The sequence below is a fragment of the Phyllostomus hastatus genome, unplaced genomic scaffold, assembly GCF_019186645.2.
Source record: "Phyllostomus hastatus isolate PE091 unplaced genomic scaffold, TTU_PhHast_1.1 phas_contig_40, whole genome shotgun sequence".
NCBI classification, from domain to species: domain Eukaryota; kingdom Metazoa; phylum Chordata; class Mammalia; order Chiroptera; family Phyllostomidae; genus Phyllostomus; species Phyllostomus hastatus.
The window spans coordinates 86305502-86332381 of NW_025333872.1; the positions used below are offsets into that span (position 1 = coordinate 86305502).

General features: G+C 46.3%; 1 protein-coding gene and 1 non-coding gene across 3 annotated transcripts in view; both read left to right on the forward strand.

The window, feature by feature from the left end:
• Positions 1-334: 334 nt before the first annotated feature.
• The window catches only part of SAMD5 (sterile alpha motif domain containing 5), a 48314-nt gene continuing 21768 nt past the window's right edge, over positions 335-26880 (forward strand). For both annotated transcript variants that reach the window (XM_045844039.1, XM_045844040.1), the window contains exon 1: positions 335-2344. In XM_045844039.1, the coding sequence (XP_045699995.1) occupies positions 1880-2344 (465 nt within the window). In that variant the 5' untranslated portion in view covers positions 335-1879. The remainder of the gene's footprint in view (positions 2345-26880) is intronic.
• LOC123822271 lies at positions 17235-17341 on the forward strand. The gene has a single exon (XR_006786246.1). It is a non-coding gene; the product is annotated as a U6 spliceosomal RNA (small nuclear RNA).

Below are 26880 nucleotides of genomic sequence, written 5' to 3' on the forward strand. Positions count from 1 at the left end.
CGCCGCCCGGCCGCCCCGCCAGCCCCACTCCCTGCTGTCGCAGCCGTAGGGAATATTTTTGGTGTGCCTATGTCTGGTGTTGTCCAGGGCAAAAGGACCAAAGCTGTCGTCTGATTTTAAGTGGTCTGCGTCCCAAAAGGGTTTAAGCTTGGCCTTTCTGAATTCGGGAAAGAGGGACCTCCCACCAAAGGCCAAATGCGCGGGTCTGGAAAACACTGGAAAACCATTTGTCACCCTCCAAGGTCGGCGCTGGGCGCCGTCTGGCACGCCCCACGCGGACTCCTTCAGGAGAAGTCCAGTTCAGGTCCTGACATAGCTCAGGTGCGAACTCGGACGGCCTTTCTGCGAAAAGAGACCCGGAGACCGTGAATCCGCCCAACAGAGTACCTCGACCAAAAATCCCTTAGCTCCAGGAAGAGATACTCGGAAATTTAGAAGAGGTACTGGGTCTGTTCCACCTGCCGCTCCAGTCCGCACGCTCCCAGGCGCTTGCTCAGGCTTTGGGCATGATGGGAAAACTCGGCGGATTTTGTTATTCCCTGTAGAGAGAGTGCCGCGGGCGGAGCTGTCTGAGCATCTCCTGTGATTCGAGCTGGGGGTTGGGGTACCCACGTCAACGCGCCCCAGAGACCGGAGAAATCTGCTTCCCGGGCTCCAGGACTGAATGCCTCGACGTGTCCCCGGGGGCAGAGACGCCCGGGGCGTTCGAGCAGAATGCAGGGTGGGGAAACCGAAGAGAAAGCACAGAGGGGTCGAAGACAGGAGGACCCGGTAGAATGTATGTATGGTGGGGGGCCGTGCGGAATGCCAACCGTGCGGAGAGTACAAACCATCCCAAACTTTCGCAGATCCTAGGGTCTAGGAGGGGGAGAGCCAGCCAGTAGCAACACTCGCTCCTGCTGCCCAGCCTACCCAGCTGCAGCGAGGAGGGGCCGCGCGCAGCGCGCGCTGGACGCTGGCGGTCCCCACGTCGCGCCCACCCGCGGGGCCAAAGCGACGCCGCTCCGGGCACTGAGCTGCCGCCCACGGAAGCAGCCAGATCTCAAGTCTCTGGCTCGCGCGCGGACTGGGAGGAAGCGGGATTCTACGCGGACTGGAAAAGAAGGGAACTTGACCTCACAGCCTCGCCCAGCCAGGTGGGACGGACAGTACTTGCCCTTGGGCAGCCCGCGGGCGTGCAGCCTGGAGTCAGGGAGGCTGGGGACGACCTGAGCGCAAAGATTTCCACGGGCTAGAGAAACCGGATTAAAGAGAATTGTGAAGAGCAATCCAAGCAGCCGCTGGAGCGCGGCAGTTTAGAAGACACCCCCTCCCCATTAGGAGGACGACAGTGACACGCACTCGCTAAGACGAGGCGCTCGAGGGCTGCCGCGGGTCTGAGCCGGAGCCTCCTCCCCAGTGTGGGGCGTGCGTTCAGACGCCGACAGCGGCGACCAGAAAGCGAGATGTGCGGTGCAGCCCCGGGACTGCCCCGGCTGGGGAAACTCCGGGGTGGCACCGCGCACCACTGACCCATTGCGGGTCCGAGGGGTGTGCCGCGCCCCGCCCGCCTCCGCCCCCCTCTCGCGTCCGCCGCGCGCCCCTCCCCGCGGCGGCGGCAGCGGCGCTTCCAGGGGCGGCGCGGAGCGGCTCGCCCAGCCGCCAGTGCCTGCGAGCTCCAGGCTGCTTGGGGAATTCACTCCGCCGCTTTTACGCTTCTCCGTCTTCAGGATTCTTCTGATGGCTCTGTGTCTTGGGCTCTATCCTTTCTTTTAAAAGGAAAACTTTACTGCCATTTCGCTTTTCCCCTTGGGGGAGAGGATTAAAAGTTCCGAGAACCGAAGCCGCGGGTCCGGCTCCGGCGCTGGGCGGCGAGCGCCGGCGGGGCTGTAGTCCCACCATGTGCACCAACATAGTTTACGAGTGGCTGCGAGCGCTGCAGCTCCCGCAGTACGCGGAGTCCTTCGTGGACAACGGCTACGATGACCTGGAGGTGTGCAAGCAGATCGGGGACCCTGACCTGGACGCCATCGGGGTGCTGGCGCCCGCACACCGCCGCCGCATCCTGGAAGCCGTGCGCCGGCTGCGCGAGCAAGACGCCGCCGCCGCCGGCCTCTACTTCACTCTGGAGCCGCAGCCTCAGCCCGCGCCGCCCGGACCGCCCGCGGTCCCCCGCCCCACCGGCCGCCGGGGGGAGCCGTGCGGCGGCCCGGCCCAGGGCACCCGCGGGGTCCCCTGCAGCCAGACGACCTCCCCGCACAGCAGGGAGCTGGTGAGCTACCCCAAGCTGAAGCTGAAGATCATGATCAGGGACAAGCTCGTCCGCGACAGCATCCACCTGAGCAAACCCCCGTACTCCCGCAAGGTAAGGAGGCGCCGCCCCGGAGGGGACGCCCAGGCGCCACAGCCCAGGCTCGGCGGCCCGGCTCCGGGTGGCTGTGGGGAGGCTAGAACGCTTTGGGTGTTTGGGATTCTCTTCTGTGTTCTTTCTGTGCTCGCTCGCTGTTCCTTTCTGCCTGGTGTCACTAGCGGTTAGTAAAACAGGATCTTGGACTCAGCTGTTAATTCTAAACTCGGACCAAGTCTCTGTGTGGTCTCCTCTGCTCACCTGTCAGCAGCTGGACTCCATCCAGAAGCAAAAGGGCAGTTGCCGATACCTCTGTGGTCGAGTCTGGGTCTGAAGGGTACCAGAAGGATGCTTAATATCTACATTTTCTCCAGCCTTCCCTGCGTCAGTTCTTTTCCTGATCTTTTTGAGAAACTAAGGCAAAGAGGGGAAAGTCGTGCTGGCTGTTGCTCTCAGTTCCGTCAAGTCAGATCCCGGCTGCACGCTTGAAAAGCGGACCGGTGACCTGGACATTCTGGTGGGAAAGTTAACCAAACACACGTCAGCCCACTTGGGGCAAGTTCCTTCGACTTGGGCATGGAGAGGTAGTAGGTGCTGAGGACTCTGGACGCGGTGGGGCCGCCGAGGTGTGCTGTCAGGTCTGTGCCCGGTGCCCCGTTCGGTCTGGTATTCGTCCTGAACAGACGGAGTAGGCGCAGCTGTGACTTACAGAAAGCCTGAGGGGCCTTGCGTTTGCAAGAGGGGGACACAACACGAGGGAGTGAGACGTTCAGGACCCGGCGAGGAGCTCCCAGCGCAGGAGCTTGGGGGAAGGAGCCTGATGTCCCAGCAGCTGCTGGGTGAGGAAGGGTGGCATGGGCGCCTGGGCGTGGCATGACTACCTGGCAGACAGTCTCATTTCACACACGAGCTCTGCGCCCACCTGAACCTGTCCCACGTAGGTTTCTCCAGCCCTCTGGGGAGGGGGTCCTGACTGGGAGGGGAGGGAGGGAGACAGCACAGGTGATCCTCCAGCTTCCGGGCAGTTACCCAGGGAAAGGGGCACCTCAGCCGGAAAATCAGGGCATGGGGAAACCCGGGGCTGGGGGTCGGGGGTGGGGGGCGATGAAATGGGAAAGATGCTGTAGCTGGAGGGGGATTGTAACCAGCACCCTACCAGGGAAATGCCTCATAATATGTGGGTATTATGAGGAAAGCTCGTAATATCTGGACTGAAGGAAGTTCAAGAGAAAACGGCAAAAAGTAGATAACAGTATCTAGGTTGGACTCAAATGAAAGGTTTAATATTATCCATATGTTAGTTTGAAAGACAGGCAACTCAGATAACTTGCTTGAGTGCATCCATTTGCGCTCTGAAAACTATACAGAGGACACGTCTGGAGGACAGTCCCCCTCACATCACACCCATGTCCCGGTCACACGCTGACTGTGTGGCTGACGCACGCCCAAAATGGGGGGGATGGAGAGGAGGGCATGCTTTTCCCGGGCTGGGGAGTTAGAGTTCTGTCCAAGTGTGGACAGAGGGGCGGGGCCAGCAGTGTCACGGCCCATGTCTGGAGTCAGGGGGTCCAAGGAGTTCAAGGTCAGACTTTTGTGACTCATATCCCAGGATGGGAGGCGGGCTGAGGTTGAGAGAATGGAAGAACCTGGGCACGTGGTAAGTTCACGTCCTGGACAGAAAGGGAGGCAGAGGACAAGGGGCGTCGTTAGGGCTTGCTTATTTTTGAGGACAAGAGGTTAGTAATGGGGCTGAGAGGGCAGAGGAGGGGGGTTGAGGGGGGAGGGGGGGCTGGAGGTGAGAGTGGGGTACCAGAAGTAACACATTTGGGTTCTGAGACTTGAAGAAACAAGACTAGATACCAACCTTAGAAGCTGAGAAAGATTCCTCAGTGCAAGAAAATTGATTCCGAGGACTTGAAATGTCTGGGCCGAGACTCTGGACTGTGGGCTGCCGCCTAGAGCGGTGCATGCGACGGTAATGCATTCCAGCGAGTGCAGTTTACAGAAGAAAATTTCACCTTACATTGTGATGCCATTTACTTTCCATGTAAATAACTGTTCAGTCAGCTGCTATATAAATCTCATGACAGCAATGTTGGATAATAAAGATAGATCCTCCTGCACTTTCTGTACGTATTTAAGGGAGACCAAAACATGGAGTTGACATATGTAACTTTAAAAATAATTCTGTCACTGCATGTTTACATAGTTGTTACAAGAAAAACAAACGCAGAGATGGAAACGAACATGTGATTAATGTAACCCAAACTGGGCTTGCGTGTCTGCACTGCCAGATCACAGGAGTCATTGCGCATTTGCTTATATGTGCGTTGTCGCTTAAGTTTGGTATTTTTAATTATTTCAGGATTTGTTTTCTGATGCAGCTTTTTTCTTTGCAGACAGTGCCAGGACTATTTTTTTTTTAAATGTGATCTGTGTTATAATTCGTCCAGATTCCTCGGCTCTGTCGCGATCGGAATGTGTAGGGTTCGTCATACACAGTTCGAATTCTGCTTGTGAGAGCCGGCCTCGCCTTTCCTTCGTAGTCATTTGCATCGTTGATCCCTGTGATTTTCTGTACTGTGATGAGAATATCAGACGGCATCGAAAGTGGATTATGCGGAGGGCGATCAAGGCAGGAATAGTGAAGCTGGCAGGGAAAAGAAAGTTGAGAGATTTCTCCCAAGAATCACCTGGGAGGACTGTAAGATTTAAGGTTTGCTACAGTGACATTTAACCTTCCTGGGTGCTGAGCTCCAGGTGTGTGCATTACATCTTATCAGTTGTCACGCTGCCCACTCAGGTGAGTTACAGTGTAAGTAACAAGTAGGTTTCTCTTGTTTTGCAAAGGACGTCTGTAGCTTTGGAAAGAGCACCTGGACTCCAGCCCTCTCCTCCTTGTATTGAGCAGGCGCCTCTGACTGCCGCGGTTTCTGCCTCAGTGAGGCAAGGAGCCACTGTTTTCACAGGGTGGGCACTGGGTAAAGCTTTCACACATCCTTGCGCTACTTGCCCAAGGTACTTGCAAAAGCCTCCTGCTAGGCTCCAGGTTATTGCAGTTGGCAGCATGCAAAAGCCTTGCCCTCAAGGAGCTTCAGGTCTAGCAGGAAAGACATAACATGAATGAACAGTAATGGCTGAGTGTGATGATGGCTTTGATAGGGAGCACATGCAGTTGTGGACAGGTGCATCTAATCTAGTTCGCAGGGAGGTGGGGTCAAGGCTGGCTTTCCAGAACTGGAATTTTATCCGAGAACCAAAGGTTGGGGTGTTTAGCCCAAGGAAGAGGAGAGTCCAGGGTACGGGTGTTCCAGGCAGAGGGGACAGTGTGTGCAGAGGCCAGAAGGGGAGGAAGTTTTGCATGCAAAGGGATCTGATGGAATTTAGCCTGGCTGGCGCCCAGAACACTGGGAGGAAGTGGCGAGAGACGGAGAGACAGACAGTGGCCGGTCCTGGGTGGCCTTGAAGCCAGCCGTACTGAGGAGTTTGGAGTGTATCTCCAGAGGGGAGCTACTGATGGGTCCTGGCCAGGGGCAGGGTGACAGTCAGGGGGTGGCCGCAGTGTCAGGAGAGATCTGCTGCTGGCCTGGACTGCTAGTGACGGTGGGAGGGGAACAGGAGAGGCAGTTGAGTGGCAGAATTGACAGAAGTTGATGACTGTTCAAATGTCAGGCCAAGAGGGGCGGGGGTGGGGATGACACGCAGATTTCTGATGTAAGATTCCAATGTCATTCCTGGAGCTAGGGGGCCCAGGAGAAGACAAGTCTGGGGAGAAAGATGTTACTTTCAGGTTTAAACGTACACTATGCACCTGGGGAGTATATGAACTTAGTTGGCAGTTGGAAATTTGGCAGTAGACAGAGGAAGGATTCTGGGGCAAAAGATCTAGATGTGGGAGTCATCAGCACATAGAGGCCATGGACAGGAATGAGCTGCTGAGGGAGAAGAGCGGAGGGATCCGGACAGGACAGGATGCTGGGGAACACCAGGATTAGGGAGATGAGCAGAGGAAGAAAAACTGAGGGAGGCGAAAGGGGTGAGTGGAGAGGTGAGGCAGAGGTGGGTGGCAGTGACCTCCGCAAGCCGGTGGAAACAGCGAGGCTTCCGGGAGGAGGGACTGCTCAGGAGGACACACTCTGGCCAAGTAGGAAGCAGACCTGTGCTGTGGTGTCTCTGAAGTAGCAGGTTTAGGTGGTGGGACCGGTGAGAGGAGGTAGGAACAGGGAACACGGACAGCCTTTTTTTGGTGTGTGCAAGACTTTTCTTTTTTTTAAGAGCAGTTTTAGGTTCACAGCACATTGAGAGGAAGGTGCAGAGATTTCCTGCATACCTGCTGTCTCCACACATGCGCGGTCACCCCATTGTCAGCGTCTGCCATCAGTGGTGCACTGAGGATCGTGGACCAGCCTGCGTGGCTGGGTCAGAGTCACCTGTAAAGTCCGTAGCCTACACTGGGGGCCTCTCCTGGAGCTATGGATTCTGTGGATTTGGGAAAATGTGTAATGACACCTAGCTCCCATTCTGGTACCACACAGAGTATGTTCACTGCCCCGAAAATCCCCTTTGCTCTGCCCATTCATCCCTCCCTCTCACCCACCGTGAGTTTTTCACCCTCTTCGTGTATTTATCTTTTCCACAATGTCATATAGTTGGGATCACACAGTGTGTAGCCTTTCCAGACTGGCTTTTTTTTTTTAAAGATTTTATTTATTTTTAGAGAGGGAAGGGAGGGAGATAGAGAAACATCAGTGTGGGGTTGCTGGGGGTCATGGCCTGCAACCCAGGCATGTACCCTGGCTGGGAATCGAACCTGCGACACTTTGGTTCGCAGCCCGAGCTCAATCCACTGAGCTATGCCAGCCAGGGCTAGAGTGGCATTTTTAATACAGCAATACACATTTAAGTTTCCTCCATGTCTTTCCATGGCTTGATAGCTCTTTTTTTTTTAAATTTTAATTTATTCAATTACAGTTGCATAGCCCCTTTCTCTTTAGCACTGAATAATATTCCACTTCCTGTATGCACCAGAGAACTTTTGGACAAAATCGGATGAGAAGATAGATGTGAGGCGTCAGCTAGAGGAAGAAGAGAGGCTTTGGGTCGATGGAAGAGTTTTGTGGATATTCTTTAAGGATGAGAGAAACGGAAGCATGTCCAAGTGTTGGTGGCGGGATCCAGAGAAGGGGAGCAGTGAGGAGATGGGAAAAAGGACACAACCTGAAGGTCAAGGTCCCGGAGAGGGTGGGAGGGAATTGTGCCCAGAGCACTGATCAGGAGGTGCATTCCCTTCCATCGGGGCGGGGTGGGGGGGGGGGGAACCTTCGCTGTGGTGGACAGTGGGAGAGGAAGGATGGCCGAGGAGACAGGGACCTTTGTGGGGGTGACACTGAAGAGCTCCCAGTGCTCCTGGTTCTGGGCCCAGCTCAAAACTAGCAGTTCTCCCAGCCTCTCAGTACATGCAGCAGCGCAGCACAACCAAACGAGGAATGTGCTGCTTCCAAAATGTGAAGAAGCCCATTAGGCCTTGTGCCCCTTTTTTAGTTGTAGGAAGGGACTGATGCAACATCCTATCCTGACGTCAGGAAGGATATCTCAGTGTGCACCCCAGGACCCCTGAGCATTTTACTCAGGCAGAAGGCCCTGAAATTTTCATGGATTTCCCAGCTCCCTACATGGAGATATCTTACCAATAAATTGCAGCCTGTGGATATTAACAGGCATCGAGAAAAAAACACCTGCCAGGTGAATCGCCTGGCTCCTGGAGGGTGCTCCCTTGTGTCGGCACCTGTTACCCAGCACCCAGCTTTGCTCGGACACTCCGGCCTCTGGTTCTGTGTCCTGTGCACAGAAGAGCGGGTTGTGTCGGGTCTCGTTCCTGATAACAGAGGTGTGTGGCAATTACTCAGTGGTATGTTTTTGGTGCAAATGATTTCCTATGTTCCTGAGGATACAATGAACAAAAATGATTTTTAAAACTATGCAAACATTTCAGAATTTAGATATTCAACATTAAGTTGAGTTCTTCAAAACAGGCACTGGGTCGAGGACAGTGTTGCAGCTGCTCCAAATGTTTTGGAGACTCTGGCGTCGACAGAACCCTCCTCGGAGCATCGCCGGGGTGGCTGCCTGCCTTCTTCGGAGGTGGCCCTGGCTTGGGGTAAAGAGCTACAGTAATTTGGAAGCAAACCAGACCATTAAGAGTCATGGCATTCAATAAAGTGTGTGATGGCAACCAGAAACTAACAACATGAGTCTGGCTTCAGAATTTACATTTGTAATCCCTTTCGTATTTTCAGACCCTTAAAAATATGCCCTTGGGGTGTATCCGTGTTGCCAATACGGGCATTTTTCGACAAGGCTTTTCAAAACACAAAAGGCAATGAATTCCATGTGGATTTGCAAAGAGCAAGGCACTAATGGTGGGCTCTCCAAATAGAGCATGAATGGGAAGGCCCCGTGGCCCTGAAGGAGAGGAATTAGCTCAGCTGCACACAGACGATAGTAAATGGCGGCACTCGATGGGGTGACCTGGATCTGGGGAGTCTCGTGGTGTCCTTCTGACATGTCACTGGCTTGTCCTGGTCTTAGAAGGCTCTCTTCCCTGCAGTGTCATCGCAGGTCTTACCCAAGCCATAGCTATTCCCGTTCTTCCTGCCTCACTTGTGAGTGGAAAAGAAGCTAAAGGTAGCTGTAGGAAGGATGCCCTCTCCAACCTCATCAGCTCTTAGGTCGTTGTCTAAGGTACGCCATGAAAAATAAGAAAGAAAGAAAGAACTTGATCAAAATACAATTTTTGAAAGATGATGTCAGTTTCCAGATTCTGGTTGACCAGAAGTACGTTCTGAAGTGAATTGTCTTGAAGTAAGGTGAGTCAGGTGGCGTGAACTTGGCCAGGGCTGGCCCTTGAACTATGTATAATAAGGGGTCTCTAAGGTATTTGGGAGGACCTGGCCTGTGGGGAAGAGGGAGAGTTCACCCAGAACCATGGTGGCCATGGCTTCTTAAGGTCATGGCCTGTGTAGAACTGGAAACAGCATCGAGTCCTTGGCTCTAGCTAAGGCTTACTGCTACTACTACTAGCACTTGAGTTGAAAGGCTTTCAATGGCTACTTTCTAAGTTTTATGGGAAAAAAATGCTACTCCAGATCAAGCACTGATGTGGACCTGGAGAGGCCTGGGGGGAACAGGAAGGGAATCCTTGTTTTTAGTCGATACAAAATGGATTAAGGGCAAATGACTAGACCATGCCAAAAGGCATTAAGTCTCTCTTACACCGAGACTACATGACATCTGATAGTTGAAGAAGTTTTCATTACTGCTTCTAATGGAAGTAAATGGTCTAATGAGCTCAAAAAACCTTACTGTTATGTTTCCATAAAGTTATAAATATAAAAAATAGGGCCTATTGCATTTGGACTATGTCAGAAGGAGAAGGGAAATAAGTAATATATATTCTTTTTTTTTTTACCAAAATCATAATGAACAGGTTTTCCAAATTATAAGGTATTTTCCCTAGAACATTTCATAGTTTTATAATAAGAGCAGAAGTGTATCTACTGTATCTGACACCCAGAGTGTCTCATTATTTAACACCCCACCTCTACTTGACAAAATTATTTTAGGTAATAGTTAAGGAATAATTCATAGTAATTATTTTCTTCCTATCTTTTTTAGTTTTGAAGGAAATAACCATTAAAATAAAGAATACACTTCAACTTGAAAGTATTTAAATTTAGTAAAAGTATCTCACCTATGAAATAGAATTTACACTTAATCATACACACGACATAATTTTATCACCTCCTTTATAGGAATTGTAGCTTTTATTTCTGTGTTTTAGTCTTATTGCCTTGGCTGCAATTTTATTTAGCAGTGTTAAATAATAAGGATAATTATGTATTCTTGTCATATTCTAAATTTTAATGGAAATGCTTCTGCTATTAGCTGACCGCTTAAGACAGACATGATGTTAAAAAAGCATCTTTGTTTTCCTAATTCTATGGGCCTTTTTATTGGGAATGAATAGTTGATGCTACTAAATGTGTTTTTAGCAAACTCAGAATAATTGAAAGGCTTCTTCTTCGTGGGCCTAGTGTGGTTATGTGTTACATTGAGAGATTTCCCAATACTAAACCACCTACAAACCGTGGGTGGGGTGAACTAAATAACGAAATGATGTCTGTTGAAGTGAGGGGAGGAATCCTGCAATCTGACTCCCAGATCATCACCACGCTCTTTTCCATCCCACACTCTTTCTTCCATGAGTGACGTCTGATACTCACCCTCTGTTTGGTGACCACTCTGACAATCGTCATCACGATGTCATGTATCCAGGGGTGGGCAAAAGTGGACTTACAGTTGTGAGTAGATGAAATACAGTTTATTCTCATATTATTATTTATCTACCTGTGATTATATTATTTATTTGTATTGCTTGTCTTAACGTTCTTGTTATTATTTCATATCCTTACTTATGATTTATCTCGTAGGTAATGAGGGCTGGCAATCCACCTACTTTTGCCCATCTCTGTCTGTGGATGTATTACAGCGGACATCCCGTGGGTAGCTTTCTGGAGGTTGCACACTCTGTCACCCGAAGCACAGAGACAGGGACAGCTGTGAGATGGGGGGCGAGCACTGACCCTTGTTGCTCATAAGGTGACAGCCACGCAGGTGTGGGCAACAGTGCAGTTTTCTGGTTGGTGCTGGCATTTAGTTTCTGAACTGGGTGGGGAGTGGGGGTGGGGGCACAGACTCTGAAGCAGGGGAGGGGGACTCCCTACTGATTCTACTGTTTTCACAGCTTCCTCCCCTTCTCTGCTCACTGCCTCTGGCCCCACTCCCCCTCAACCCTTCTGCTCCCTCCCTGCCCCCGCCCCACCCCAGGCCCTTTAGTGGAGCATGAAGATGGGGGGCCGCTGGCCACGTGCCCTGTTAAATTCAAACCCTGGTAAAATAAACTGAAGTGGCCCGTTAATCTGAGTGTCTGGCTCTGCGTAGAAACAACAGCCCCATGTGTAACAAAAATAAAACTGAAAAGCTCTGTTGAAATACAATGATAACAAACCCTTGATTTACATTTACACATTGGTTAACAGGTCAAATAGAATGATGGTTTAAAGGCCACTGAAGCAAGGATTAAAGATGGGGTACAGGAGTGGTGCGTTTCTCCAGAAAACACCCACAGCAGGTTCTGAGTTCAGCTGAGTTTGCAGAAATGGAGGCACCCAAAGCCCCTCAAGCGAGCCATCCATCATGCGGTAAAGATATAACCTCTTTAAAGGAGCCATGTATCAACAAGAGTGGAACACTGCTGGCTTATGAAGCGCTCCTCTGGGAAACTCTTGATTGACAAAAGTCCCACTGCATTAAATAGCAGCAATATTTTCATAGCCAGGAAATCATAAAGCCATAGTTAATCTTTATGAAAAGAAAATATTTTACATTTAAAAAAACCACTGAGTTAATTTTGAGACTTACTCCCTACAGGATCTGCTTAAGGTGAAAAGTCACTCTACCTAAATGTGAGAGAAAAAAATCGTTGATGTGCTCAGTTGTTAATTGCGTCCAAGGTCTGTGCCCTAGTCGCTGTGGTTTATAAGGCATCTGAAGAAAAGATGGAATTAGTTGCTCTTTGGGATCACACAAACCCACGCTCTACCCCTGGCTTGTTGGGGCTTGTGCAGTCGGAAGAAATTCAAGATATGCATATTGTATCCACTTCAGATTAGAGTTGAGCCAGAGGCTATGCAAAGTAATTACTCTTTTGAAATCTACTTCATTACCCAGAGGTGATGGAAGAGTTGGAGTTAGGTTGCTGACATTAACTTGGGGTTTTACTGCTGTCATTTTAAATCAGAGATTTTACTGCCACTTCTTGGCATAGCAGCTTGGGCCGGCATATTTATCCGTTCATAAGATCCCTTATATTGGACATGGTGGTGCATCGGATGTCCTGGTGGTCTCGTGATTGTTTATTAAACCACTGATGGTAACATGCTTGAACTGCAGAGCCATACGAGTTACATACTGTGGCAGGAAGTATGATATTTTTATCACCCCCAACATGGCTGTTTTGAGGTTCACATGCTAAATAATATTTATATTGAAAGTGATTTGTGGGGGGCGGGGGAAAGGGACTGTGTTCTTTGGAAGGCAAGCAGTTTGAAAAAGAGGGAGCTCCTAGAACAGTGAACTCAACCTGTATTCTGAATACTTTTCATGGTGCTCCGATTTCATTAATTGCAAAAATTAGACTTCTTCTTAATTCAGCCAAATACTAATTACGTATGAATGTTTGATTTGCCTCTTCACAGCTGGAGGGGACTTCTCTGGCGCCTCAGCCACCTGCCTCACTTTCCCCGTAGAGTTTGCAGAGCTAAAGTCCCATTTTCCATCCCTGTCTACACTGACTTTTGTTTTCAGCACAGACTTGCCCAGTCAGGGTCTGCGCCCTGCTGATGGAGGCCTCTCCAGGCACAGCATTTGAAAAACAGCTTTGAAATACGCAGAATGATAATAGCGGTGATAGTTTATATTATTTATTAAGTGTGCTTTCCTGCATTATTTCATTCAATCCTCATAACAGCCCTCCGAGGGAGATGTTATTTTGGCCATCCCTATTTCATAGGCGAGGAAAAGCTTAAAGACCTGAAGTAACTTGTTCACAGTCACACAGTTAGCAAACCGGGTGTTCTGACCCCAGAGCCCATGGTCTTCATGCTATGCAATTCTGCCTAAAAACATTGCTTAAAGGGTTTTTTTTTTTTTGTCTACTTACAGGTTTGGGAGTGGATAAGTCACAGACATTTACTTTTTAAAAAAATTAATAGCATACTAATTAATATGAATTTCAAAGATGTTATGGTAGAATGAAGTTATATTTTATATTCAATTTAAGACAAGGAGAATTCCTGCCTTCTTTCAGCATGTATTAATTACAAATACTGATTGACAAAGGAGACAAGATAGTCATATATAAATTAAATCACACCAATTTGGTGACAAAATGTCCTGTTCATCTTGAGCACCCACTGATGAAGTGATTAGCAATCATGAAATATCTATGATTGCTACTGTGTGCCATACTGTGCAAGACAGGTATTGGTTCTCCTTGGTTCAATGTTTCAGGAGTTTTTGCTGTATTGCTGTCTTTGCTAAATTCATACTTTGCTATTTTAGTTGATTAGTTCTTAAGATCCAAGGCTTCCCTTCTTTTAGACAAGTGGAGAATAATATGGGAACCAAGTGTTTAATCAAGTGATCCTTTTCTTACTTGGAATAGTTCTTGAAGTTAATTTGAGTTGCTTTCGTAGCCTCCAGCACAGCTTTTGAATACCCACGGTGGCATATGGTGTTTGGGGTTTGGAAGCAGCCGAAAGTCATTTGGGTAGACGAGTTAGCTAGTGGGTAGTCCTATTTTTAGTCTCAAATCCCACACGATCAAATGGAAAACAAAACAAAACAAAAGTGATACTACCAAGTGATAAGGCTGGTTTTCTCAGAAATGTGCATTTCAGTGGAGAAATGATTTATTCATATCTTGATCATGTGAGTAACTCCACTGTTGTAATAAGCAGAGTCTCCCTACAGAAATTACTTTTAAAGATACTTTTTTTTTGCACATACATCTTTGTTTTGCTTTAAAAGATCTGTTTAATCATTTGTCGTTAAGTATCCCCTTTGCTTAGATTCATTATTTAAATGGTCTTTTTTGGTGTTAAAATTAAGAATAAATACTTGAAATTCAGAGGGTAGCGATGATAAACTTACAGAAACAGGCTGTCTTCTAGACCTTAATTGTGACCGGGAAGTGGCCTGTTCTGAAGAATTAGTTGACACGTTGTATCGTTCCAGTAAGCCTGAGCCCTGTTACATCTGCGAACGTCAGTGTGTCTGAGTTGGAATGTGTCTGGGATACATTCAGGTCATTCGAGTGTGGAAAAGACTCACATACTAAATATGAGGCTTCATTTTGTTGGAAGAAAAGAGGAGTTTAAAAATAATGAGAAAGCTCTGGTTATACTGTAATATCCTATAGGATTAATAATGTTTTAAATAATCTTAAACTCTAGGACTTTGATTTTACTTCAGGGGTAGAAAGCTGTAAGAAAATATTGCTCCCACTTTAATCACAAGACAAAAAGATGGATAACCTATGCTATCACTCCTTTTTTTTCCCATTCATCAGAAACCTGAGGTCTACAGGCAGGCAGGGGGTATGAATTCCAGGGAGAAAAGGGATACATCCTTGTTTTGTCTTTGGCAGAGCCCAAGCTGGAGGGTTAGTAGCCATCAAAGAAGATATAAAGAAAACAACTAAAATTCTTTAAAAGCTATTACATCTTTAAAAGCTATTATAGAAATCATGGGCTAGCATGATTTCAAATTGCCAGGAGCCCCAGGCATAAAGAGGATCTGTATCTGCTTGTCGCTGTTCACCATCGGCCTCCACCATACTCAGGGGAAGGACTGGGGATGGGGCAGGACACGAGAGAGCCCCTCAGCGGTGCCGGCCTGCGGGTGATGATCGATGCCCCTGGGAGACAGACACAAACTCCCCCAGTGTCCCGGCACTCCTGTCGTAGGACACAAACGCTGTCGTACAGGCCGGGGATGGGCAGGAACGCTGACCAAGCACTTGGCGCCAGGCACGGATTGGCAGTTGTGGGGAGAAGGAGAGACAGTGTTCCGGCCCTGCACCGAGGCGAGAGCAGTCCTGTTCGCACCAAGGGGGGCGGGGTGGGAAAGCCACTCGTGCTCAGAGTTGGAACTGATGTTAGATAGAGGGCTGCCATAGCCGAAGAGGGTCAGGCGTGCACACGAGACACAGCGGCAATACTGGGCAGCGATTGGCTGTGACTCACGGAGCGGGGAAGAGGCGGAGAGAGCCTCGCCTCCGAAGCTCACGTTCACAGGGTCTGGCAGTGACCGAGGCTGCGGCAGGAGAATAAAGCAGCAAACACGTTCTGACCCCGCCGTGAGACCCACGTGGAGTAACGATCCTGAATCTGGGGAAGAACACGGGCGCAGCGAGGCACTCGGCTGTGTAAGTGTGGAGCGGGAACGCTAAGAAAACCCTCTGTCATTAAGAGGTACAAGCTTCTAGTTGTAAAGTAAGTCAGAGACACATAGCGTACAGGGAACATGGGCATTACTGTCAATGACTCTGTATAGTGACAGGTGCTTACTAGACTTACCAGGCTTATCACTGTGTAAGGTATGTAAATGTCTAGTTACTGTGTTGTACACCTGAAACTGCTCTACTATTGTATGCCAACCAAAATTTCATAAGTTCAAGAAAACCCCCCCTAAAACTCACACCCACTTGTCACTCGGGCCTCACACTAAACATCAGGTGCCGGGAATCTACCCCTGGAGGAGATCATAGTGTCTGTTGCACTGAAGGTTACCATGGCCACAACAAAGCACAAACCCACCTCAACAACTTTCAGACGGACTCAGCTACGCGGGATAGTAGCCTGACAACAGAAGAGATACGCCCGTTCCAGAAGTAAATGTTGGCGACCCCAGTCTCAGCTGTTCTTTCAGATACAATGTTTTGCATTTAATCAAAAATTACAAGATATACCAAAAAAAAGGGGGGGAGGGGAATTGCCTACCAAGAGAAAAAACGGTCACTAGAATTAAACCCAAGAATGGCCAGGATGTTACAACTGTCAGGTAAGAAGTTTAAAAATGGCTGCTAATTATAAAATACATACCATCCTACTGTAAGCCATTAATGATAGAGGAAATTGGGTGTGGGTTTATATGGGACTCACAGTTCTGTCTTTTTAATTTTTCTGTAAACCTAAAGCTGTTCTAAAAATAACTGTTCTAAAAATAATTGATTTATTAAATATTACATTGTTAAGGAATACATTTAAAGCATATTGTTAAGGATATAAAAGGTCAAGCCAGAGACTGGGAAAAAGAACTTGCAAGTGCCTATCTGATAAAGGACGGATAACTAGAATATATAAAGAACTCTTACAACTCACTAATAAAAAGAAATTCATTTCAACAGGAAATGAACAAACATTTATACCTTCCCTGAAGAAGATATACGGATTGCAGTTATGCACATGCAGAGATATTCAACATCGTTAGTCATTAGATAAATGCAAATTCAAACCACAAGGAGACACCATTAGTATGGCTAGAATTAAAAAGCCTGTCAAAGCCAGTACAGTTAAGAATATAAAGTAAGTAGAACTCATACATTTCTGATAAGGATACAGGATGGTTCAGTCACTTTGTAAAACTGTTTGCCAGTTTCTTATAAAGGTGGACAGAAGCAGCTCTGGCCAGTGTGGCCCGGTTGGTTGGAGCATTGTCCTGTAGCCAGAGCATTGTAGGTTTGATTCCTGGTCCGGGCACCTACCCCGGTGGTGGGTCAGATCCCCAGGCCAGGTGTGTACAGAAGGCAACCGACTGATGTTTCTCTTTCTCCCTTCCTCTCTGCCTTTCTCTATCTCTAAAAGCAGTGAAAAAAATTTTTTTTTCTTGGGTGAGGATAAAACAAAAATTTTTTTAAAATGTGAACAGATGCTTAACATAGCTTACCGTAACTTACCATATAACCAAGCAGATCCACTCACAGCTGTCCACCCAAGAGACATTAAACATGTGTCCATACAGTGACGGGTATATGAATACACATAGGAGCTTTACAAAAACTGCCCAAACTTGAAATAACCCAAATCTCTATCAGTTTGTGAATGGATAAACAGATTGTCATATGTTCATAATATAAAATACTAACGAGCAGGAAAATAGAACAAATTACCGATACTTGCAATAACGTGGGTAAACCTCAAAAGCAGGCGAAATGAAAGAAACCGGATGCAGAAGACTACATAGTGGATGATTCCCTTTATACGATACCCTGGAAAAGACAAAACCGGTGCTCACCTCAGCAGCACGTACTCTAAACTCAGAACGATGCGGAGAAGATCAGCGTGGCCCCTGTGCAAGGGTGACATGCACATTCGTGAAGCATTCCATGCTTTTCCATGGATTCCGATTGTCCCATATAAAAATGCTGTTGAACAATGCCGCAGAGTTACCCTAGCACCTTTTTATTTTTACTTGAACCTTTAAAACCCTTTATGAAGACTATAGCAGGAAAACAGTGTAGTTTTTGAATAATTGCTGAATATAAAGTGTTTGAAAATTTTAATTTTCTTTTAGGTATGCAGACTTAAAATAGGAAATACAAGGGAGGCAGCATACAGTGAATCCAAACTAGTGTTTTTGTAGATAGCCATTGCATTTCTTCGAACTGTTTCGATACCAATATGTATTCTGCAAAAGAGGATGATTTCATAAATTAACTGATTTAAGGGTAGGTGCTGATATTATACATTTTTTATAAAAAATAAAATATACATTTTACATAGTGAAACTCGTTGGGCTGTGTAGATAAGGGTAAATTATGGTATGCAAATTAAATCTCTACAAATCTGTCAGAAATGCTATGCAACTCTATAAGAACATGTGGTAGTTTCTCAGAAAATGATTTAAAGTATAATTAAAAAAACATTTGGTAATTTCTGTCTATGAAAACACTCTCTGAGGGACCTCGAACCGATCACTTTACTTCTGGGGGCCTTCGTTTCCTTAACTATAAAGTGGAACAGGAATTGGACATATCTCATGTGATATTTTTGTGTGATCATTTAATTAAATAGAACACATAAAGGGCTTAGAAAAATCCCCAGAACTTGGTAAGTACTCCAGTAATGTTGTCGTGACGATGCTGGTGTTGCTTTAGCTTCTGCATATACTAAGGGACCAAGGTGTAAGATCTCCAAGTATTGTTGATGTCCTAAAGGAAGAATTGATATTCATTCACTATGTTACTTCAGAATTGATGTTTGATTGTGCTATTGCATAGATGCATTTCTGCATTTATTCAAAATATTTTTGTTGACCGCTCTGTGTCAGAGAGTGTGTTAGGTGGTGGAATTACCTTGAAGGATAAGACTCAGTCTGTGCCCTCAGAAACTACTGGGAGCACAGGCCAGTCGAGGGGCCTCCCGTGCCCTCACTGTGGTGAGCACGATGAGTAGGCGAGGGAGCATCTAACCTGAGAGGCAGGAAGGTTCTGAGGAGGTGATGATATATATGGCTGACCCTTGAAGGGGTGTGTGTTGGAGCCCCCTTGAAGGGGCAAGCTGGTTATCAATTTTGCCTTTTTGAAACATTTTGTGAAGTCCATAGGACATTACTACAGAAGGAAAAAAAGAACTTGATCCGCGTGAATAGGAAGCTCAGCTGATGTCCAGAGCATAGGTAGCTGGGGGTTACAAGGGACAGGATCCTAAGTTTTTCCCGTTTTTGACTCGGCACTGTTTTTAGTCTCAGTGGAGTGGTCACGCTTAAACCACAACCATCGACATACTAAAGAGAGCAGTTCAGGTTTTTATTTTATTTTTTCACTTTTCTAGTGATTTAATCTTTATTATATTTTTCCCATTACCATTTTGCCCCCTTACACCCCCTCCCCCCAGCAATCACCACACTCTTGTCCATGTCCATGAGTCCTGTTTCCTTTTTGCTCAGTTCCCTCCACGCCCTAATCTCCCCCACACCGCTCGCTACCTGTCATCTGCTCTCCATCTATGAGTCTGCGTTTGTTTTGCTTGTTTAGTTCAGTTTGTTTGTTAGATTCCACATATGAATGAATCAGACAGTATTTGTCTTTCTCTGACTGGCTTATTTCACTTAGCAGAATGTTCTGCAGGTGCATCCATACCGTTGCAAAGGGTAAAATTTCGTTTTGGTGTACGGGATGACTCTCCGACCAACTGAGCCACCCAGCCAGAGCTGTTCTGATTTCTAATTGCGGTGTGAGCCGTGGCAATTGGTTTCTTGAGGCAAAACCCAGTTGACACCTGTGTCACAAAGCCTGACGAAGAGAGAATCATCTGCCAGCCTCCATCAGAGAAGCACCAGGGACTGTCAGTGTTCCTGACTGTGCCTGACAAATTCTGCTTCTTCAGTAGGACCAGCCTGTTGATGCACGTCCCAATAGGTACAAAAACACACTGAGAAAGCAGCATACCTTCTGGAAAGCTAGGTGGTTTTAGGATGGTGATAAGAGATCAGTCTGGATATCCATTGTAAAGCTCCATTGAGCAGATGCAGGTACAGCCTCTGGCCGTTATTCTTGGACACACTGCAGAGACCACACCTGGCCGTCGTGCATTTCATTTGGCACCTACACACGACTCTCTTCAGACGGCCTGCTGAAAACGAGTTCCCGTGGCAGAGGTCGCCGATGATGAAACGGGCTTCTTGCTATTCTGCTAAAAAGCACGAACATTTGCCGAGAGAATGGAGAACGGTGTTTTGCAGGAAAGAATATTTTAAAGGTAGTAATTTTTAGGTTTAGATTTGGTGAGTATCATATTTTTGTTTAGTTCTGCACCATAGCATATTACTGATTATTATTAATAGTATTAATTATATTCAGCACATATTTATTGAACACCGAGAACATGCAAAGCAATGTTAGGTGTTAAGTGGGGAATTCAAAGGTAACTAAGGTATAAATTGTGCCCCGGTGGCATTTATCACCTGGAGGAAGATCTTATCTCTATGTCTGTGTCTATCACTGTCTCTACCTGTGTCTCTCTGTCTCTGTCCCCTGAGCATGTGCGTGTGAACTTGACCTTTGTCTCTGTATCTGTATGTACCTGAGCACGTGCCTGTGCACATACAAATACATCCACAAATTCATACATAATAAATATTTAAACTAAGTACATGTAACATTTCAGTTTGATCTGAATGCCAAAACGAAGGATAAACCAAGCTGTATGGGAGCACCGCAGAGAGAGCTGTTCCTTCTGATTGGGGCTTTGGAGGCTCTTTGGAGCGGAACTGGCATGGGAAAGGTAGGCAGGCTGTCACTTGGTGGAGCCACACTGTGGACTGGGAACTGGAAACTGAGGGCACTAGACTGTGAGTTCTACAAGGATCTTGTCCATTTTACACACTTTTGTACATTCGGCGCCTTGCTGCCAATCTTCACTGAATGAGCGGATGCGTGCATCAAAGAGCAGAACAAGATCTCTGCGTAAGGAAAGCGCCAGGAAAGGACTGACGAGTGGTCCGTGGCGGTAGTGTAGGGAGGAGGCCAGCGGTTCCATGGTGTAGGGTGCAGCTCAGGACTGGGCTGGGTCGTTGAGGGACTTGCCTGCTGAGGAGTTTAGAGTGTGTTCCACCCGCTGGGACCTGTCAGATATGTTTGACCTGGAGAGTTACCTACACCTATTTATTTTACAACACTCCTTCATACTTCTTACCATATTTTGATTTCTTTCCCATTCTCTCCTCAGGAAGTCTTAATCTCTTTATCCACAGGTACCCCATTTATTTTGTGACCCCTTACCCTCTATCTTCTGAGCTTTGGTTTAAAAAACTTTGTCTGCTATGTTGCTCCCATGGTGATCCATTCATTTGTCTATTTTTAGGGTCAGAAGCATAGAACTCCTGCACAGGGCAACCCTGAAAGGATTAAACATGGACTTCATCACTGCCTGTTTCAGTTTGCTAGGGCTGCCATAACAAATACCACTGTCTGGGTAGCTTAGGCAACAGATGTTTATCTTCTGACATTTCTGGAGGCTAGATAAAAGTCCAAGATCAAAGTGGGGACAGGTTTAGCTTCTTCCGGAGCGTCCCTCCTTGCTTTGCTGATGACCGTCTTCTCACTGCGTCCTCACATGGTCACCCCTCAGTCCGCGTGTTGTCTGTGCCCCAATCTCCTAAGTTCCCTTCCTTACACAGGCACGGACCACCGTTTGGGACCCGTCCATATGCCCTTACTTTCCCATAATTACCTCATTAAAGACCCTGTCTTTAATACAGTCCCATTCCAAGATACCGGAGGGCAGCATTTCGACCTAGGAATTTTAAAGGGGGACACAGTTCAGCCTGCAGCACTGACCTGAGGAGCTTTATCTGTGCTATACCACCTAGCAAGGGGTCACATTGGGGTTTAAGTCAATTGGGTCGCACATGGTGGGAACCTGAGCTTGAATCTAATGGCTCAGAAGCTGATGGGACTAACTGTTGCCCAGTAAAAGTGATTCCTTCTGAAGAGCTCAGTCTCCAGCATATCCAGGAGCTGTCCTACTACCATCATTTTAAGTAAGTTTGGAAACCGTGACCCTAAATCCATAGCATCTTTGCATGACATTTACTAGAGAATAAGGAACTAAACAAATGCTAAACAGTACAGGTAATGGGACCCAGGCCCTCAAGTCAGATGCACCAGGCTGCGACTCTTCTGATCTGTATGACCTCAGGCAGGTGGCTTAACCTTTCCCTGCCACTCTTTCCTTATCTATCTATACATGGAAGATAATATTGTTTCCTACCCCGTGAGATTGTTTTGAGGGTTAAATGAGAAAAATGTATATCAAGCACTTGGTATAGTCCTTGATATGTAGTAAGCACTCAGTAAGTTTATTCATCTAATATGTATTCAGTGTTAGCTATTATTAAAGGTGAAAATTTGCAGGCATATTAGCAATAGAACTATTACCAAAACGTTAGCTTTTGCAGCCATATTTATGCAGATCAAAGAAATAAGTTCTCTTAAGTAGGCAATCATATATTTCAAATGTAAAAACATTGTAAGTATTGTTTTGTAACCTTATCAAATAAAGTGGACCACTGATTCCTGCATTAAACTATTATATCTTTTTCTTGGCCTTATTCTAATAATTTGATGAATATCAACTTAAGTGTAACTTAGGTGAATTTATCTTCTGAATTGAACGTTTGATTCTGTTACTAGTGTAAACTTTAAGTATCTCACAAGGTATACACATAAATAAGTTATTTCTTTATGTTGTTAAGATACCCAGAAACATTGGATGTCATTGTTGCTTCATTGTACTAATGTCACAGGAAGCCCTCCAGGAGTTTTGCACAAAGTAGGGTAGCACCCAGAGAAGGCAGAATGCAGAATACATTCGTCAGTAAAGATTTTATTGGACCCTTTGTACTTGCTGCCTACTTCATCTCCACCTTAGCAGTCGGTCTATATTAGTACTTCTCACATCACTTGTGTTACTAGCACTGTATGCATCTTAGAACATTTTGAAATATCCAACAAAAATGAGTTGGGAACTTGCAAATACCTTGTTATGTAAAACTGTTTTTGCATCTTATCATAAAATAATTCTTTCAGGGTCTGCCCAGTTTATACAATGCAATAGTAACTGAGATACTTATGATTTATATTGTGTGTTTAAAAGAATAAAGTTAATTTAAAAGGTTTATTAATTTTAGAGATGGGTTGAGAGGACATTTTAAAATATATACAGTTGGTGTTCTTGACCATTTTTTCTTATGGTGGTTTTTTTCTTAAAGTGGGTTAGTCTTTACGATATACAGGAAGATATTTTCTGAAATCGAGGTTCTGTTAAAAAAAAAAGAACCATCAAACAAACACAGTGAGAGTTTTAGCCACAGGAAGGATTATAGTTCTCGTCTATGTTCGAGATTTCTCCTTGGTAATACTCTAAGATTTTTAACCACGAATTGAGCTGGCATGGACAGGAATCGCATTAGCGGGAGCGCGCACACACACGTGCCCTTCACTTGTTGGCGTTCGCCCCGCGCGGGGCCTGTGTGTGGTGTGCAGGAGGCAGGTGCAGACAGCTTTCCTAAGCGATGGGCATGTCAGCTCTCGTTTCCCTTCCGCAGAGAAGCACGAAGCGAAGCGGCCCACGGTGCCCTCCGGAGCCCTCCAAGCCCTCCAGCTCCTTCCGTGAGCCGGCATCTTGGAGATGTGCCATCCAGCCTCAGCCCCTGCCTCCTCAGCCTCAACTGGCTTGTGGTTTCGGTTTCATTTTGTTTTTGAAATCTTTGGGGTTGTTGTTGAGGGTTGTGCAATTACCTTAATAGGCCGAGCAACCGGGGAGATGCAAACCTTGCAGACAAAGGATTTGTTGTACATGTTAAGTGAGAATCACCAGCGGAAAGGAAGAGAGTGGGCGTGTGAAGGGGCTTGGCCTGGCGTTGGGGAATGAATGACGTGTGGGGGCCGGACCAGTGGCCCCCGCACACTGGGGGAGGAGTCGTGTTCTGGGTCCTGAGAGCTGGTGTTTGCATAGTCAGTTTTTTGCCACTTCTGCCGTTTAACATCTTAATATGTTTTTCTGAGAATGACAGAATCATGGTACACATACCCACGTTAAACCACGTTAACCTCTATATGAACTTGACCGACTCTCCTTTGCAATTAGTCTTATTTAAAATTGTAAATGACTGTCTTTGACTAAAGCACTGTTAAATAGTGTTCTGTTTATAAAACATACGCCTTTTTTTTTCCTACCGTAGATCCTTCCTGGCTTGAGAAGGCTATGTAACAAAACCAGAATATATCCTTCAACGATTCCAGGACCTTTAAATGTTCATGGATTTAAAAATAATCGTTTTTTTCTGTTTTAAAAAATCTTAGGGATTAAAGAGGTTCTTTAGGCTTGAAAATGCTCAATTAAGTTTTGTCCTCATATTTTAGAAAAACACTGTAATTGTGTTTATGTGAGTAAAGTCCATCCATGTAGGAAATCTACAGTAAAGTCCTAATAGTCAGTTAGGATTATGTAAATTGTAGGATTGAATTTGGCAACACATTTAAAATGTTCGGCCCGCAATTGCAGTATTTAATTGTAATCTCATATTATTAGCAAGATAATTGCTGTTTTAAGTCTGCTTCGTTCCGTAAGATGTGGAGGCAGGCCAGTGCACTCTTCAGCTCTTCAGCCCCAAGGCCCAGCACCCCGCAAACGCTGCACTGAGTGCAATGCTCACCAAAAGGACGCTTGCATCCATATGCATCTTATTCATTTATGTATACACACCTGTCAACCAACTTCCATGTCAGAACTATACCCATTATTGTTATATAGGCCGTATAGGATGGCTTCCAATAGAAGAATTTAGCCCATGTCAGTAGAAGTGTTCTGTGACCGTCAGTTGGGTAAGTGGAATTTACAATAAGGGATATTTTAGAGTTTATTATCCTTTTGTAAATGGTGTGCTACACATGCTTTACAGTAGTAAAATTTAAAATGTATGAATGTGTATGTGTGCATACATGCCCCCCCCACCAGACAGCCAGTTATTAAATGTTTAGTGGCACCCCACTGAGACCTTACTGTTGTAGTTCCTATGACTTTCGGTGCTGAAGCTACCTGAGTTCTTCTGGGCTGGGATTTGAAGGACAGCTGTATCTCACTTCCTGCGGTGGACGTGCGTGCAGTGCAGCGTGCCTTGGGGTTGGTCAGGCGCTGGGAAGGGAAGGAGTCTGGCCGCTCTGCCATTGGCAAGGTCAGCCCATTCAGGGTTCAGTGTAATGTCGGGGCCCAGACTAATTCATTGAACCCAGGTGTAGAGCCAGGTTTTATGAGGCATGAAGCTTTTCACGTTGAGGGGGCCCTTTTTAAGGAGCAGAATGCACAATTAAGTAAAAGGCCTGAGAAAACCCAGGTAAGAAGCCCCGAGGCTTCAGCTGCATGGTGGGCTCGCCTTTGATCATTTAAGAGATCGACTGGGCTGAGATGGGGAAGACAGACTACGGGATTCACAGGAACGTCAGGGGTGGCAGGTTACAGAGTCGCTGCAAGTCCACCAGGATGAAGAGCCCTGTGTTAGGGAAACAGAGCCAAAGGGTATGTGAGAGGGGAGGAGAGAGAGGAGAGGGGAGAGAGGAGAAAGAAGAGGTGGGAAAAGGAGAAAGAAAGAGTAAGTAAGAGAGAGAGGAGAGAAGAAAAGAGAGGAAAGGGGAGGAGAGAGGAAAAGAGAAGAGAAGAGAAGAGAAAGCTAGGAAGAGAGACTGATTGTTTGATTGGTTTTAAGAAATTGGCTCACACAGTTGTGGGGGCTGGTGAGTCTGAAATCCACGGGGCAGGCAGGCAGGCTGGAGACCTGGGGAAGAGCTGACATTCAGTCTCATGTCCAAAAACAGTCTGGAGGGAGAATCCTTCCTGATTCCTTCTCGGGGGGCAGGGGTGGGGTGCTTCAGTCTTTTCTCTTAAGACCTTCAAGAGATTGGATGAGGCCCACCCACATTATGCAGGGTAACCTACTTACTCAAAGTCTACTGATTTGAACGTTAATCACATCTAAAAAGTCCCTTGCAACAACCAAAACACTGAGTACCATGGCCAAGCCAAGTAGACACACAAAGTTAACCGTCACAATCCCCAGAGCAAGTTCTTGGCCGGGACCATGACATGGGGTAGGGAGGGCAGGTGACCTCCTGCCCCAGTGTGGAGATAGCCTGTCACACCTGGAATGGGGACACACCTGGAATAGGGAGAGTGACTCTACATGAAATACGGTGGTCAGATCCCTGTTCGGCCATTGGCTACTTTCAGTTTGGACCCTGAGGGAGGTGGGCCTCTCTGCTTTTCAACCTGAGTTTTCTGCTGTATAAAATGGGAGCATGTGTAGGTGCATGTCATCTCACAGGTGAAAGGATGGGATTTTCAGTGTTTGGGTTTTTTTCTTGTAGAACCCTTTTTGAGAAAAAGTCTCATAAGAAATCTCAAAGCCAAAAACAGAGTCGAAAGTAGCTTCTGTGAATGAGCGATTGGTGCACAGAGTAGGAGGCCCCCTGCCACCATCGAAGGCGGGGGGGCCACTCTGGGCATCAGGGTTTGAGAATCTCTGATCCGGTATCAGTCTAACCCTACCTCCTCGTCCTGCTTTTTTTAAACCGCTGAACCAGTGTCCCAAGACCACAGAGTGACAAAAATCAAGATTTGAAGTCTCATTCCTTCTAACCGCAAAGTTCTTTTTCTCTCTTGAAAAACAAGCCATTTGTTCTTCGCTTGCAGTGATTTGCTCAAACACAGGAGTACGTTCTGACAATTTCACACGAGAGCATCCTGGCAGATAGGACTCCACTGCTGGAGAAAGTTCTAATGAGAACGAAGTCAGAATTATGTAACTTAACTTATATAGGAGAACAAAATTTTTAATTTTTAAAAAATTTACCGAGTCTTTGTATTGGTGTTTATGTGCTTGATTTGCTAAATTGCATATAGTGATCAAAATATACACCATTTAGAACTAAATAACGTAAGAAAGGACACCTAGTTCAAAAATTATACACATGTTAAGCATTTAGAATTCCGGTCAATTTTATACTTAATACTTTTATACTTTATACTTTTATACTTTTATACTTTTATACTTTAATACTTCCAACACATAGCTGTTGTCTCCCTTGATCAACTTACAGTGGTTGATAAGAAGGGACCGAATTTTGTGAAATATTAAATGCATAAGTTAAGTGATAGCTCAAGCAATAAAGATGGAAAATCTGGATGGTTTTTAAATAAAGATTTTAAAATAAGGAGAATGAATTCTTCTGGATTGGCTGATCTGAGAATTTATAACCTAAAGAATGGCATTGGAGTCAGGTCCCGATCTGAGCTGGGAGGAGGAGTGGAGGCATCCCAGAAGAATGTAAAGTATACGTGGACATATAGAATGGGAGAGAATGTTCAAAGGAGAAC